The sequence below is a fragment of the Neodiprion virginianus genome, chromosome 4 (genome assembly GCF_021901495.1).
Source record: "Neodiprion virginianus isolate iyNeoVirg1 chromosome 4, iyNeoVirg1.1, whole genome shotgun sequence".
Lineage (NCBI taxonomy): Eukaryota > Metazoa > Arthropoda > Insecta > Hymenoptera > Diprionidae > Neodiprion > Neodiprion virginianus.
Window position 1 is genome coordinate 38730472 of NC_060880.1, and position 15242 is coordinate 38745713.

The 15242-nt window shown below is 40.8% G+C and overlaps 2 protein-coding genes and 1 long non-coding RNA gene across 12 annotated transcripts in view; 1 reads left to right on the forward strand and 2 right to left on the reverse strand.

Moving 5' to 3' along the window:
- The first annotated feature begins 1040 nt into the window (after positions 1-1040).
- On the forward strand, positions 1041-4132 carry LOC124303371 (chitinase-like protein Idgf4). The gene is made up of 6 exons (XM_046760499.1): positions 1041-1165; positions 1668-1790; positions 1872-2125; positions 2211-2517; positions 2691-2853; positions 3565-4132. The coding sequence occupies exons 2-6, from the start codon at positions 1676-1678 to the stop codon at positions 4028-4030; spliced, it is 1305 nt and encodes a 434-aa protein (XP_046616455.1). The 5' UTR covers positions 1041-1165; positions 1668-1675; the 3' UTR covers positions 4031-4132.
- Positions 3075-3493, reverse strand: LOC124303372 (uncharacterized). Its single transcript, XR_006907907.1, has 2 exons — positions 3422-3493; positions 3075-3232 (listed from the first exon to the last, which is right to left on the reverse strand). It is a non-coding gene; the product is annotated as an uncharacterized LOC124303372 (long non-coding RNA).
- Positions 4133-4337: 205 nt separating the features above from the next.
- The window catches only part of LOC124303369 (uncharacterized), a 41077-nt gene continuing 30172 nt past the window's right edge, over positions 4338-15242 (reverse strand). For 9 of the 10 annotated variants that reach the window (XM_046760489.1, XM_046760492.1, XM_046760495.1 and 6 more), the window contains 4 exons: positions 11053-11229; positions 9673-9928; positions 9338-9521; positions 4338-8520 (listed from right to left, as the gene is read on the reverse strand). In XM_046760489.1, the coding sequence (XP_046616445.1) occupies positions 8374-8520; positions 9338-9521; positions 9673-9928; positions 11053-11229 (764 nt within the window). In that variant the 3' untranslated portion in view covers positions 4338-8373. The remainder of the gene's footprint in view (positions 8521-9337; positions 9522-9672; positions 9929-11052; positions 11230-15242) is intronic. The other variant, XM_046760493.1, reaches the window with a different exon arrangement.

Sequence of the window (15242 nt, forward strand, 5' to 3'; positions counted from 1 at the left end):
TATGTACGAAACAGTAACAGTCATAATGATAACATTGCCCTGACAAATTTTCGCCTGCTCGCTCATGTCACCAAACTTTGTTTTCCAGCTTCAAACAATTAGTTGGGGCGTCACGTATTCGCTACACAGAACAAAGTCTAAACCCCATTGCCAAGGCTCGACGCATTGTTTGAAACTAATGCGTTGATTGCTGTAGGTGTTTACGCTTATTTACCCGCAGGCTGTTGACACGGTGCGATTACATTTCACCGGTCTCCTGCTAACGAGGATAATTTTAGTCTGAGGGGTTATACCCAGTTGGAAAAATTAGATTTTGATTTATTTCCGAGAATTGGATATGCAAGAAGAAAACAGGCTAAATGTCGATTTTGTAATTCAATCCAGCAGAGATATGAACGCTTAAAACTCGTCAACAACCTACATCGACTCCATGCTCTACTTGCCTGTGAAATCGTATTTTTGCACTCTGCCCTTTACAACGTGAAAACTGGAAGTCGGGTCAGTCGAACAGTAGATAATCGACGAACTGGGTTGGACGCAATAACAATAAATTCCGACAGAACAATCGATTCAGTCATATATACGTGCAAACACTGTTTTACTCACACCCTGATCGAGGACAAGGATAATGTCTCAGTCCAATTCACAATCAGTCGAATTGAAACGTTTGTCAAAAAATGGCTTACTTGTTGCGCCTAATTCCTAAGAGTTACCGAGAGATCGGAAGATCCAAGTGATCCCATTTCTCGGTCCGTGACTGCTTCAGCTTTTACCACGTCCTGCAGCTTCATGAGGGAAAAAATCAAAGACGGGCTTAAGATGGTTGTTCATATTTTGAAAGACTGTGCGTTGAATTGGCGTGGTATGATTAGCTTCGGAAGATTTTCCTTGAGAAGTCCTGGGTCTTTGAGAATTAAGGATTCGCTAGGTGTAAACCCCCATAATACAACGCACAAAGGCGTCCCTGAATAGTGAGCATCCATAATCTCTGTGCACATGTAACAGAGTCTCGCCGATTCATGTGTGTAGCGTACGGATTGAACGATGACGTAATTATAGTCAACCCCACCACTGACTAGTCGCTGGGACCAAGGCGAAGTTTCGAAGCCTTCGCTGGTTGCTCGCTCTGGTAAGTCTAGCCAGTCCACGTCTCTTCGCGGGCAAGGTAAGTCCAGTTTTTCCTTCCATCATTGTGCTTAAGAGTTTATTCAAGTTCGAAAGTTATACTACGGTTTGTGAAACCACCGCAATTTCCAAAGACGGTCGATCCTCGTGTGGAATAATCACAATTCTTCGTTTAAGAGCGTTGAATTCGAGACAATCGGTCAATTTTTCACAAACTTTCAATAACCAAACGTTCAATTAAAGATGTATCGTACTGCGAATGATCTCCGGAGATAATCTGTAGGAACGTTCGACTTTAATAGTCGATTTCGGAAGAGAAACGCTATCGCTCGACTGACAATTATTAATTAATTCAAGCTAACAAAGTAGATTGGAATAGAATGCAGCCTCATCAAATTTCTTTCATTTAATGCTGTATGGAATAACTTTCGAACTCGAAAACTGTTCTTCACTATAGAGCAATAAGTGTATGAGAAAGAAGAAAGTGATAGTTCCAAGCAAATTATGAAAGCACTGGATAAAGAAATGATTCTTTTTTACAGATTGCGAAATGAAGCTGATCACTGTAGGAGTTTTGGCGACGCTGTGCGTCGCCACATTTGCCGTTCAGCACACCCACGACAAGGTTGTTTGTTTCTGGAACTCGACCTCTTTCGAACGCCAAGGTAGAATCGATGACTTTTCAAGAGTTACAACGTACACGTTGAATATCCCGAAGGCTCGAATAATTCGTGCGTGTTTTTCAGGTCCGGCTAAGTTCCAAATAGAAGATCTGCGCCCGGCACTGTCACTCTGCACCCACCTGGTCTACGGATACGCTGGCATCAACGCCGAGACCTACGAAGCCACACCTCTCCATCCAAACATCGACACTGGAGCCGGTTACGCCTTCTTCCGAACGGTTACTCAGTTCAAGAGGACCTTCCCTGACCTCAAGGTCTACCTTAGCATTGGTGGAAACGATGACCCCTATGAAGAGACCCACAAGTACCTCGTCGTGGTGAGTGGAGAATAGAGTAAGCCGATTAGTCGACTCTTTTGTTTTATCTTCTTCGTATTTACGATATTTACGGTTCGATTTTAAGACCGAGACGAGCGAGACCAGAGCCAAGTTCGTCAACTCTGTCGGACGTCTTTTGACCGATTACGACTTCGACGGTGTGGATCTGGCGTGGCAGTTCCCCGAGGTCAAGGTCAAGAAGAAGCGTGGATTCTTCAGCAGCATTGCTCACAGTGTCAAGAAGGTCTTCGGTTATGGCAAGTTCAAGGACGAGAGGGAGCAGGACCACCGTGACGGGTTCACCATCCTGGTACGAGACATCAAGAACCTCCTCAGACAGAGGAATAACAAGGACCTCACCATAACCGTCCTGCCCCACGTGAACTCCTCCAGTAAGTTGATTCAGCGTATTACTGACCGTCCGGATCATGAATTCTAGGATTTTTATGCTGCTGCCTTGGTCGGTTTATTTTTCTTTAAGTTTGTGACACCGAGGTTTGGGTACTGGCATGCAGACATAATTATATAATATCCATTGGTACATCGAAAATCATTTACTTTCCAGTCTACTACGACGCTCGAGCTCTGACTCCCAACATCGAAGCGGTACATCTCTTCGCCTTCGACCAGAAGACTCCAGACCGCAACCCCAAGGACGCAGACTACCCTGCCCCGATTTACGAAAGCTACGGACGCGCTTTCGATGAAAACATCGACGGTCAAGTGAGGTAAGTGTCAGAGATAACAATCGTTGGATCATTAAAAAAAATGGAAGAAAGAGAGAAACTGAAATCTGCAGGATTTCGATCTACCGCATTTGCAAACCGACCAAAGTGTCCATGTTTTCGAACACTTCAACCTACTCCCAGATTCGAATAGCGAGAAGAAACTGTGAAAATCAGCAGGTTGAAAGACCGACTGCGCAGGCGCAACATTTTCGTCTGCAAAGCAGGAGAGCCATCTTGCAGAAACGAATCATGCGGTGTAAAATATTCCCGCGTTGAATGGCGAATTGAAATAACGTAATTCCAGCCAGTTGAAAATTGAAGTTTGTGACACTTTCCCGAATCGTTAACATCAACCTTTTGACCATTTCAACTACACAACCTCCGTAAGCCGCATTGTAACGTTTCACCGCTGAAACTTGAGTTGGCCAACTTGCATAAAAGGTTCGCGCATGCGCAATCGGATACTCAAACTTCCAATTCCTACATCTCGGTACGTAACCAAAGTTAAAGTTTGTGACACTTTCCTTAATCGTTAACATCAACCTTTCGACTATTCCAACTACACAACCTCCATAAGCCGCGGTGTTACGTTTCACCGCTGAAACTTGAGTTGGCCAGCCTGCATAAAAGGTTCGCGTATGCGCAATGGAACGCTCTATCTTCCAATCCTCACAATATCCTCTCGGTATCTAACCAACCATACGTCTCCAGGTACTGGCTCGAGCACGGCACTCCAGGAAGTAAAATCATCGTCGGGATTCCGACTTTCGCCCGCACCTGGAAGCTGACTGCTGACAGCCAGATATCCGGAGTGCCTCCACTGGACGTGGACGGCCCTGGAGCAGAAGGACCGCAAACTTTGACACCCGGTCTCCTGTCCTACACGGAGGTCTGCACTCGGCTCACAGAGACAACGCTCGGCACAATTTTACGCCGGGTTAGCGATCCCTCGAAGAAGTACGGAAGCTACGCCTACCAGTCGTATAACGATGCGACCGGCGCCGACGGCATTTGGGTCGGATACGAGGACCCGGACACTGCCGGAAACAAGGCGAACTACGTGAAGGCAAAGGGCCTCGGTGGAGTCGCGATCGTCGATCTTTCCCTAGACGATTTCAGAGGCGTTTGCACCGGTGACAAGTTCCCGATTACCCGTGCAGCCAAGTACAAGTTGTAAAGCGGAATTTGGGGCCAGTGAACGGCACAATTAAGCGTTCGATTGTCTTGTTTCTCCGTTATGTTCTTCGAATTTGCCAAATTATAATTTCAGTTTAAAATTTTTACCCGTTTATTGATGTATATGGTGTAATGATATATGATGTGTAAGCTTTGAAAAGACGTCGCAAACTTTACAGGTGACTTTTCTTTTCTTGTGCATATAAGTAAAATCTGTACGAATGTTCTACGTTATTTGTCTTGCAATTTTTTGTCCCCTTTAATTGACGAAACTACCACTGTTTTCCTTTCTCTTGTTCCTTTTTTTATAGAAATTTTCATCGATTTAGGATTGGGATCGATGAACGTACGCAAAAAGATGCGATTTCAACAAGTTCATATATTGTGGACGAGAGAAATTTCGGGAATAATTTACGGCAACGAGCAAAGGATAAATCAATGGTTTATTTTTTATTTTTACCATCGAAGACGAATCTATATAATGGTTATTATTTGTCGAAATAAAGTTATTCAGAAATTATAACGTTATACATAATTATACAAAACCTGCAAAGTAATACAAAGCAGTGAAAAATTGTTGGAGAATTTTGCTAAAATTTGTTGTGGATATTATTCTCGTTACTTTATTGCCTGCAGTATTATTTTTGTCTCTACTTGACACAGTTTTCTTTTCCATTCTTGTTCTTCTTCTCGTGTATTACAAATTTGGTAGAAGATTAGCTATAAAAAATTCTATTATATTTTGCGTAGAAGTGTGTAGAACTTGACTTCTATTGAACATAATTTTTTCTTTTTTTTCTTCCCTTCTCCTTGAAATATAAATCAAACAAGACGCGCTACGACGCGTGAAATTTCACGCGTCTACAAGATTTTCAGCGACACAATGAAAACTTGGGCATGAAAAAAAAGACTACTTTTCCATTTTGAGGTACTGCAGGTAAAGACTACTACACAGTGTAGGATCGATTACAATTAATTGTGTTCTAGTTTATTAAAAATTCGGGATGGTATTCAGGACCTATACTATATCTTATTATCTAGATTCTAGACTGTGTATTAAATGCTTGATTGATTTCTATACCTACATACTTTGTAACTTACGCACGTTCTTCGATTATAATTTTTTTAATCGTTATCCATGCGCGAAAATCGTTTTCTTTCATTTATTTCCGTCTATTGATTGTGTTGCAAATTTAACAAACATCGGTATGTATTTATAGCTCGATTAATGAAACGTGCGAGAAATAGGAAAACTGATAACAAGTAAATGATTATGATAGTTTTTTTTTTTTTTTTTCTACTAAAGTTAAATTAAATTAAAATAGAAAATTGCTTCTTAATTAATTTCGGTGCGGTGGTATATTTTTTGTTTTTGTTATTCTCATGTTCTTTTTTTTTTCTTCTTATTTTTACTTCGACTTTCCTATAACATGAGCGTATATACTCAGTGTATACGTGTATATAATTTAGATAGTATATATATATATATATATTACGTGCAGTCTATAACTCGAATAAACACACGTTTCTCTATATTCCACGCCACAAAGCGTGCACAATCAAAGATTTCAAACGCAGCACCAACATTTCTACCCATTCGCTTCACGTAGGGTTTAAAGATACATTCATAGGTATAGATTATTAACATCACAATAACAGTTCGGAAAACCTGTCTCGTTTCTTTCATTTACTTTCAAATCTGTTTTTTTATTAAAATTTTTTTTCGTTACTTTCCACTTTTACCCATATTTCACGGAACGCGGTAAAATTCATCTTTCCTCATCGCGTACTTCTTCTTTCATTTTCAAATTATTCCAAATCTTTGATAGGCACGCAATCCATAGTTTCATAACTGTTCAAACATTATAATATAATATACTGATATATGTATAATATATCAATTATCTAACAGATGAAGGGCACAACGATATTACATAAACAACTTTGCTCTTGCATTTAATACTTAAAAAATACTGGGCAGGTTTTTTTAATTTTTTTAATATTTTTTTTTCTTTTGTTTTTGTTGAGAGTACTTATACACTTAAAATATACTTTATCATACGCGTTATATAATATATTGTATGGTTCAACAAGGAAAGGGCACGCGTTACATCATTTCATCTGTATATAATACCGATATCTTGTGGGTACATATATGTATATATGTAATATTATTTATATCAAATATTTATACTGAAATTTTCATCTATGCAGGATATCGATTTTACATTACGCTGACAATATTCTTCTGCAATTGCTATATCGGGGTGGCTAAAACGAGAACAGAAAATTCCAAGGTAAAAACATACGGTACAAAAGTTTTACCCAATTCACACACGAAATTTTAGATTACATATCCAGTTTTGAAAAAAATGTTTGACTGTACCGGACGACTTTTTCGCAAACAAATATTGACGTCGTGTCTTTATAATTTGTACACAACAATAGTGCAAGTTGATTCAGGGTGCTCTTGAAACATCAAGATTAAGGTAGTGATAGGGTGCGGATTAAAAACATATAAAGAAGACGTGGCGACATACGCTGATCTTTCAGCTCACTTCAAGCATCACCCTGTTCTACATTTCATGTTGCATTTATTTTGCCATTTGTACTGGTGTTCAACTCGATATTCTAAAAAATTAGACCACTGAGGAACTACGATGACAATCTTTCGTCTCGGAAGATTCAATATCGCAAGTACGATGAAAGTGAGAATGAATTTAAGATATTCTCTCAAAAAAAGAGACCATCTGATTGATGACGAAAAATGTACTCTAGCTATCAAATTTTTTCCAAGAAAAATTTGGCAGAGTTCAAAAACTCTGAATTACGATCGATATCGTGACTCAATATTTTGATCTAAAAGAATAAAAGTTCCTCATGTGGAATCGCAAACTGCAGTGAGCGATTGAGAAACCGAGCACGTCTGCGACGTCATTCATGGGATAGAGGACAGGTACGATATATATTTTATATATAATCTCCTATAAAAAGTTCACTCCAACAATGACAGTACACACTTGTATCGAGAGAAAATGGTGAAACTTGGCAGATCGATCGTCCGACCGCGCATGCGCGAATTTTGTTGTCTTCGTGCAGACTAGCCAACTTAAACTTCAGCTGAAAAATTCCGCTTGTTAAGCTTATTTAGGTTGTGCGATGTTCTTGCGGTAAGCAGACCTGGAATAGTTAATTCAAGTATTGATTCGAATCTTGAGAACGATATAATTTCAGTTCGACACATGATGCGGGAGTTTGGCATCTCGTGCCTCGTTTCGCATAAGTTGGCTCCTCTACCTAATAGACGAAACAATGATGTAAAGGAACAAGGTGTGCTCCAAACGGAGATGCGTAGTATAAAAGGATGTCACGATGTCACGACAAAAATTCCTTTTCTGTCGTAAAAAGTACAACATAACCTCTGTAACCGATTATTTAATATTTGAATATTATTTCCACCATAAAATAAGATTCCGTGAACGTGAGAATGAACAGTTGTTCTATAGATTTTGAAAATAGTGCTCAAAATGACATGATGTAGGGTCACGTTCTCAAGAACACACCTTATTTCCTTGTACCATGGACGAAACAATTACCGATCAATAAATTTTAATAATCTTATGCATGCGCGGTCGGTAATTCAGTCTGCCAAAATCGTTGAGCCATTTTGTCTCCGTAAGAACGATCCGAAAGTATAAACAAACCGAGGATCCGTCTACCATTAACAGCCGGACACGGGATCTTCAGCCAATTAGCTAGCTGCAACTACATGAGGGAACATCCTTTAACGCTATCTAAATCTTGGTCCACGTTGTTGACGCTAATGAGCTTGAGCAGCTTATCGGTATCCTTGAAATTTCGCCTGCCACCTTTGTTGGTCCGAGCGTAAGGTAGCGAGTAGTCGATCATGGCGTCATCGAGGCGTATGCGTTGAGGCCACTGGAAGGTGGCGCTGCTGTCGAAATCGTCTAGGTTGCTGGAAGCGCGTTCCAGGGGCTTCTGGCAGTAGCTGACCGCGATTTTCGGCTGGACGAAGGCGTCGTGAACGCGGACGGGCCGCGCCAAGGACGAACGCTTCTTCGCCGGAGTCTGCGGAAGTTTTCTCGGGAGGAAAACGGCCGGCTGACGCTCTTCGTTCGCCGGCTTCGCCGTTGGCGGCGCTGCGCTCGGTAAATTCGGACTCGCGTTTCCAGCGTGTCGACACTCTTCGCCGCACTGAAGACAGTCGTAATACTTCTCCGAGGCTGAAGAGGGCGTTTGAAGACCCGCCTCACCTCCGCTAGAATTCGGAACGCTCGATCGCTGCTGCGATATGAAACGGAAACTCCGCTGTGGAGGCGGGGGTCACACTTCCTGCAGGTACTTAAGAGGGCACAGGGTCTCCTTTAACCGGGGCTCCGTCTCCTTGCTCAGGCTCTCCGTCGTGTTCACGTTCGACGCGCATCTCACCATCGCCACGCCATCCACCTCCTCCCCGATCTGGATCACGATCTGTTCGAAACAGCGAGGGAAGCAAACACGCGGTTTTTAATATTCCATAAATATAAATTTATAGGTACCGTCAAGTTCCTTCGGGGCTCCCGAAATTTTCCTAGTCAGAATTCTTCACCCTCCGACAAAAGTGTCATTTTTTAAATCACGGCACGCTCTTTCATAGAACAGTTTCTGAAGACCGCCCTGAAGTTGCCTGCCTTGCCTCTAATTTTTTTAAATCGAAACGTTTACCAGGGTGAATTATTTTCTAATTATTTTTCCTTTCATATTTCTTTTTCACTATTACCAAACTAGTCTTCTACAAGTTCAAAACAAAAAATACAAGCAATCATACAAACAATTGACGAGGCATTAACGATCCATCTTGGGAAATACTTCAATTTCGAAACTCAAGGGCTGTTAATTTCATGGAGGATTCCCGAATAGCTAGCTAAACCAGCCTGAATATGCAAATGATTTGGCACGGAACGACCTCCGCGTTGCACGATGTATTTTTATCCGTGATTCAGAATCGCTGTGAACTAGTTTTGTATACATTGAATGCGATGCACAATTTGAAACATAGAAAGACTTGATGTCTCCGTCTCTACGACCTCCGAAGATCTATACGATCATGGACAGTCCAGAAATAGGGGCAGTGCATATGAAGATATGCACGAGAAGTCGCTTTTTAACACTTCGGGCGGACATCTACATCGGATTAAAAAAATTTCAAGAATCTAGTCAACCGGCCTCGTCTTCTTCTTCTTCATCCGGTTTAACAAGCGGAACACTGTGCTTAAAGAACCGTTAAAAAAAAACAATGAAAATTCACCTGATCTCTGAGCAGAGTCGTCTGATCGGCTAGCTGAAGATTCCGGGTGACCTGAAGCGTCCTTTGGCCAGATTCTACGCGCATGACATAGGCGCTTGGAAAATAGCCGGCTCTTCCACCTAGACATTTGCCTTTCCACCAGTCGGGATCGGACTTGTCTATAACGGTGACTTTGTAACCGGCCCTGAAACGTGATTAGGAAGAGAGTGTTCGCGGTATAAAATCATTCGATTTCGCTTTCCAGGCGGTACGGAGCAATTAACACCCTCACCAACCCCCCCCCCCCCCCTCCGATCCCCTTGATTACGCTCCTCTCGATCCATTTATGCACTTACTTCAGATCCAATTCGTCCCGATGACGAGCGTTGAAGTTGTAGAGAACAACGTAGAGGTTGTTCGGCGGCAGGACACGCTTTCCTGGTGGAAAAGGATTCAGATGATTCGCGTTCCCCGCGTGCGGGGAGGGGCACGGGGAAGTACTCGCCGAGGAATAGGACTTCTCGATATCGTCCGGAAGCTCCATGCTTGACATCCGAATTGTGCTTCTTAGAAGCTTGTGACCCCCGTGTCCTTGGCTAGGACTGCAGGGCGCTAGAATTTTATGAAAATTTAGACAGAGTTTTTCGCCCTCCGTTTAATTCACCGACACCGATCTGTTCCTCCGTTTTTCTTCTAGATATTACCGATGAAAAAAGCGATGACGTGTTGTAACGATTTTTAATTAGACCATCTCTGGTGGCTTTACGAATTATTTTGTTTTTCAGCAATTTCGAAAATAGAAACTTTTTTAACGAATTTTAACCATTGTGTCGTAATGTACCGAGCTTCGGGGGAAATGAAAAAACTCACATCTTTTCAATAACAGAATTTAAAGAGATTTTCAGATCCAGTCGAGAAACATCAAACGTACCCGAATTGCGGCACCTTTCATATATTCGACATTTTTTCACTCAACTCGTCCCGTTATTAACTCGAATTAACTACAGCAGAAAAATTGAAAAGAATTTGATGAAAGTCAATGAAAATGTTTAGTAAAAAAACTTTGGCACAGGCTAAAGATAGAGAAGAAAAAAATCACACAGACGAAAATTTTCTGTTATTCACAAATTTTCGTCAATTTTAGTGAAATACTTTCGATTGTTCCTGTAACATCGAAAAGAATTTTAATTCCAGAATTTCATTTGAAACAAAATCTTCACTACAATCGGTCGAATTCAGGAAAAACGATACGTTCGTCAAAACGTGAAAATCTAAAAATTCTACGGTTAAAAATTTCCTTTAAAAAGTTTCAATCCAACGACAAATTCGTTGTTCGAATAATTGTTCGAAAAGTATAAACATTTAAAGTTAAAAAAAGCTGCATAAACATTGAAAATAATTAAGTAAAAACACAAGACTTGCGCTGTTCGAAAAACAGAGACACGCGTCAATCTCCACTTTTTTCTTTGCGGTGACGCAGTCGAGATACAAAAAAAAAAAAAAAATCGGCGTCGGTGAACTTTTGTACCGATTACAGGCGATCGGGTGAAACGAGACGGAATATCCCCTTGTGGATCAGATTTATCGGGGCCAACGAGACGCCGGTTTTTCCGCAAAGTTGCGGCTACGTAACGTATTTCGCGTATAACCGCCGAACTCTGGGTTAATCCCTGCGATTTTAATCAAGGCACGGGCTTTGTTGTGTAAATTATTCAATCATCCGGTGAAATACATACATAACCGGCTGGTGCCACCGCTGTCGGATAACCGCGGGGGCGTAGATTCCCTCGGACCAGTTGCATAGTAATCTCGAGGACGCTGACGCGTGTGAGCCGAACCTTCCGGCGAATCCAGGCTCAAACTCTTCATCCGTAAATTAAGCCGCTCCCTCCGACGTTGTGGACTGTGGGGCGCTTCATTTTTCATCATATCAATTCAATTAGCATTATCTGTAATCGCTCAACGTTCGTATCGGCGCGATTCTCGTCTCGTCGAGAAACTCCACCGAATTATTGTTATTGCTTTTCTTATACTTGTGTGTGTGTGTGTGTGTGTGTGCGTGTGTTTTTTTATTTTTTCGGTGTTTGCTTATTTTTCATTTCTCTTTATACGCAGGGGGAGGAAACAGTTATTGTCGCGTGACAAATGATGATCGGTCGTGATGACGAATGAGAATATCGTTCTTTAAAAAACAAAAAAAAAAAAAAAAAACGATTCTGGTATTGAAACGGAGTGGGAATTAAAAGAATAGTACCAAAGTAAGGAGATTCGATTTTAATTCTCTAGTTTTAAAATACTCTGGAAATAATCAACGAGGGTATAAAAATTGTTGAAATTATAAGACTGCGATGTATAATTACTGTTTTTGTCTTTTTCCCATTTTTTTCTTTCTTTTTTTTTTTTTTCTTCCTGTTCTCTTTTTTGTAATATCGCATCACGTATCGTATACATATATTGCATGATATACATCCAGCCACAGCGAGCGAAACAAGGGCCCGCTATCGAAGCGTTGATTTTTCAACGAGATCGTTGGATTATTATAGAAACATACATAATACATATAGTGTATATAAAAATACGGGGATAAAAATTGGCAACGACGTACAGATGTAATAACAAACATTCACAATTCCATCACAATAATACGCGTGCGCACAACGAGGATATACCAAGAGAGCTGGGACACGACTCGCAATACATACGAACATACATTATACATATATAAATTATACACATAGGTAGGTACGTACGTAACGCGTACGTAAATTTGGAAATAAGACACACCGATATTCGTACGATACTTGAAGAAAATAAAGTTTTTTTTATTATTTCTATTATCATTATTATTTACATTATATACATCGCTTAATTATTGAGGTAACAGTAGTAAACGGTATTTCATGTCTTAGAATTCAACACAGATATTTCTTTCCTTCTATCGATCTGTAGCATGCGCCTTTCAAGCGATTCAATTTACATTCAATTATAAAGAGAGAGAGGGAGAGAGTGAGAGAGAGAGAGAGAGAGAGAGAGAAAGACAATTCTTTGACGAGTATTACCGATCTTTGTAGGATCCTGATATAAATTTTTCTTCCTCTTTCGTTTGTTCGCTTCCTCGCGGTGCGGTTGTAGATTAATTTTTTATTCGACTTTCCTCAGCAAACTCGACGAGATAAAAAAAAAATGTACGGGGTATGTAAATAAAATCGGAAGTGGAAAAGGATCAGAAGTCTAATTGACAAAGTTTTACCGTCGGATCGTTTGCGCAGAATTAATTTTTATCGCAGATGGATAAACAATCTTCGAAAGGGGGGAGGGGAAATTATTATGCGCACATACTACAGGCAAAAGTGCGTATATAATTCGAAGCCGCACTCTCGCTGTTGGAAACAAGGCAAATGAACGAAACAAATGAAGAAAAAAAAAAAAAAAAATGGTCAAAAAATTAATTAACAAAGGTGTGAATCGGAAACGCAAATCATCGGCGTTTCGTGGATTTTCGCGTGGTCGATTTACGCCTAAGTTGCAGCGAGGACGAAGTGGATTGATTCGCTGGCCCTCGAGCCATCAGAACCAGAGGCTGTCCGAAGGGTCGAGTGCCTGAAGTTGATCCTCCGCTACCCCGCCCTAGCCAATCGAATCTCGTCAATATTCTTCTGCATATCTTTGTTTATGTTTGTTTGTTTGTTTGTTTGTTCGTTAATTTACTTGTTTATTCTCGTTATCCTTGCTCCTCCTAAAATCGCGTGAGTGGTTTTAATATTCAAACTTGTGGTTATATTCATACTTCAGCTTGTAAATCTTCCACACGATTTTTGTTAGTGTTGCAACCGTAGCACCGGCTACATCGTCATCGATAATCCGATGATGAAGAAGAAGCTGCGGGAAAATTGTTACGGAATAACACTCGAAAACTTGTTCATCGTTCGACCCTCTATCGGCTGAGTAAGTTAACCCGAAACGAAGTTTCGGAACTTGTTCGAACCTATTATAATTAAACCTAATCGAATTTAGCTCTCGTTTATACCCTCGAGATCCTCGCAGCTTAGTTTGATTCATTCGATCGAGATCGATGATCTCAAAAATTCTAGATCGATATTTAACCTAGAGATCCTAACATCTCACTTAATGGAAAATCGAGTCTGTAAGACTCGAGAAAAGAAAACCGTGAGGATTGATTAACGTCTAAACCCGGAATATCGAGATTCAGGCTTCCGAGGGTCAAATGAGTTCCAATTTTGTTTCTCGTTAGAACTTCAAACATCAGAATCGGGCCTTACGCGCAGTTTCGAGATTAAAATAGGGTCTTTTTGACTCAGGAGTTCTCTGTTTAATAAAGAAGAAGAATATCGCAAGTCGATCTCTCCGGTTTGATTTCTTTTGTAATATGTTACATTAGACTACTAATAAAAACTAAGCGACACGTATTTTTTTACATGCCATTAAACACTTTAAGGTGGTGAAACAACCCTGAAAAGTGAGGCGTGTCAAGTGCACATAATATTCTTTAACCAATCCAAGTGGCAAAGTTTTCTCGTAACGAGAAATGAAAAATGTGATATCTCAATTAAAAAAAAAAAAAACTGTCAAATCACCCGTTGACATCCCTTACTTCGGAGGGTAGTTTCATCGTCTTGAAGTGTTCAATGGCAGATAAAAAAAACATACGTGTCGCTTAGTTTTTAGTATACTATATCATATTACAAAAGAAATCAAATCGGAGATATCGACCTGAGTTACCGTCCCTGTAAGAGCGTCTCACGTAAGGCTAAAAAGCCTCGAAATTTTCTCGGCGTCGAAACAAGGTATAAAATTTCATCCCGGGTAAGCAGGGTGAAAATTCAACGAAGAGAAAATATACAGCTTTACGTATCAAAGGAAGTGGATTTATACCACAGTACCATCCGAGAAAAAATTGCTTGCTCCTGAATGTAAATCGAGAAATCTCTGGAGCGAGTTCCCGGGTGAAAGCTGAATAAAAAACGAGACCGAGGCGGCGCTAGACTGGCAGGGGAATCAGTTTCATGGGATTCGCTGTCTGTTTGATGTTTCGAGGGTCCGGATGCGACGCTTTATTAACGCTAGATCCGCCGGATTTGGCTATTCCACTTGGCTTCGCGGAGCAAAACGCACAAGAGCCAGACGGGTCAGGGGTGTCTTTTTTCGACGTGTAATTATCCCGAGTCGAAGGATCGCGAGAGCTTTGCTTGTCTCGCAGCTTTTGTCGGGGATCCGAAATTGGAAACGGGACGGAATTGTGTCTCACCGTCTGCGCGTTTGCAGGGAAACAAGCGGAACCCTTTTTTTTTTCTTTTTTTTTTTATCTTCTTCTATTTCGACCAATTTTCGTACCGTCGCCGGGTGAATAACTCAGCCGTTAAAGGATAATTGATGAGCTGTCTTCGACGGGCGAATGTGAAAAGAAAATATTGCTTTTCCGTCAAGGTTCGAACACATCTCGATAAGCATATTTTCCTCTGTTTTCTTCTTCAAATCTCGTCTGGTAAAATCAACAATTCCATGTCATAATGTGGTTTCTTTTCAATCTTTCTCCAGTGATGTAAATAGAAAGAAGATCGTACAATTTTTCTGCTCATTTTGCTGCAATTTCGGGCGTCAGGTTTAAATGCGGTTACTGCAACAGCGGCACTTCGTAAAAGTGATAAAATCACTGATCGTGAGATCAAGTCGACGTTGGTAGTATACTCGACTCGTAATCGTTGCCAAATTCAATTCGTCCGGAAGGAAAAAAATTCGCAGTAATAATCGCGAGATAAAAATTACAACGAGGTAGTGTCCAGTTTAGAAAATGTAGAAAGAGCGTTGAACCGATGTCGTGTGGGCATTTTGACTTCAATGTATGAACTAAGACCCGTTATTCCATGCTTTCCAGATCGGACACCAGCTCGATGTCGATTCAGAGTTA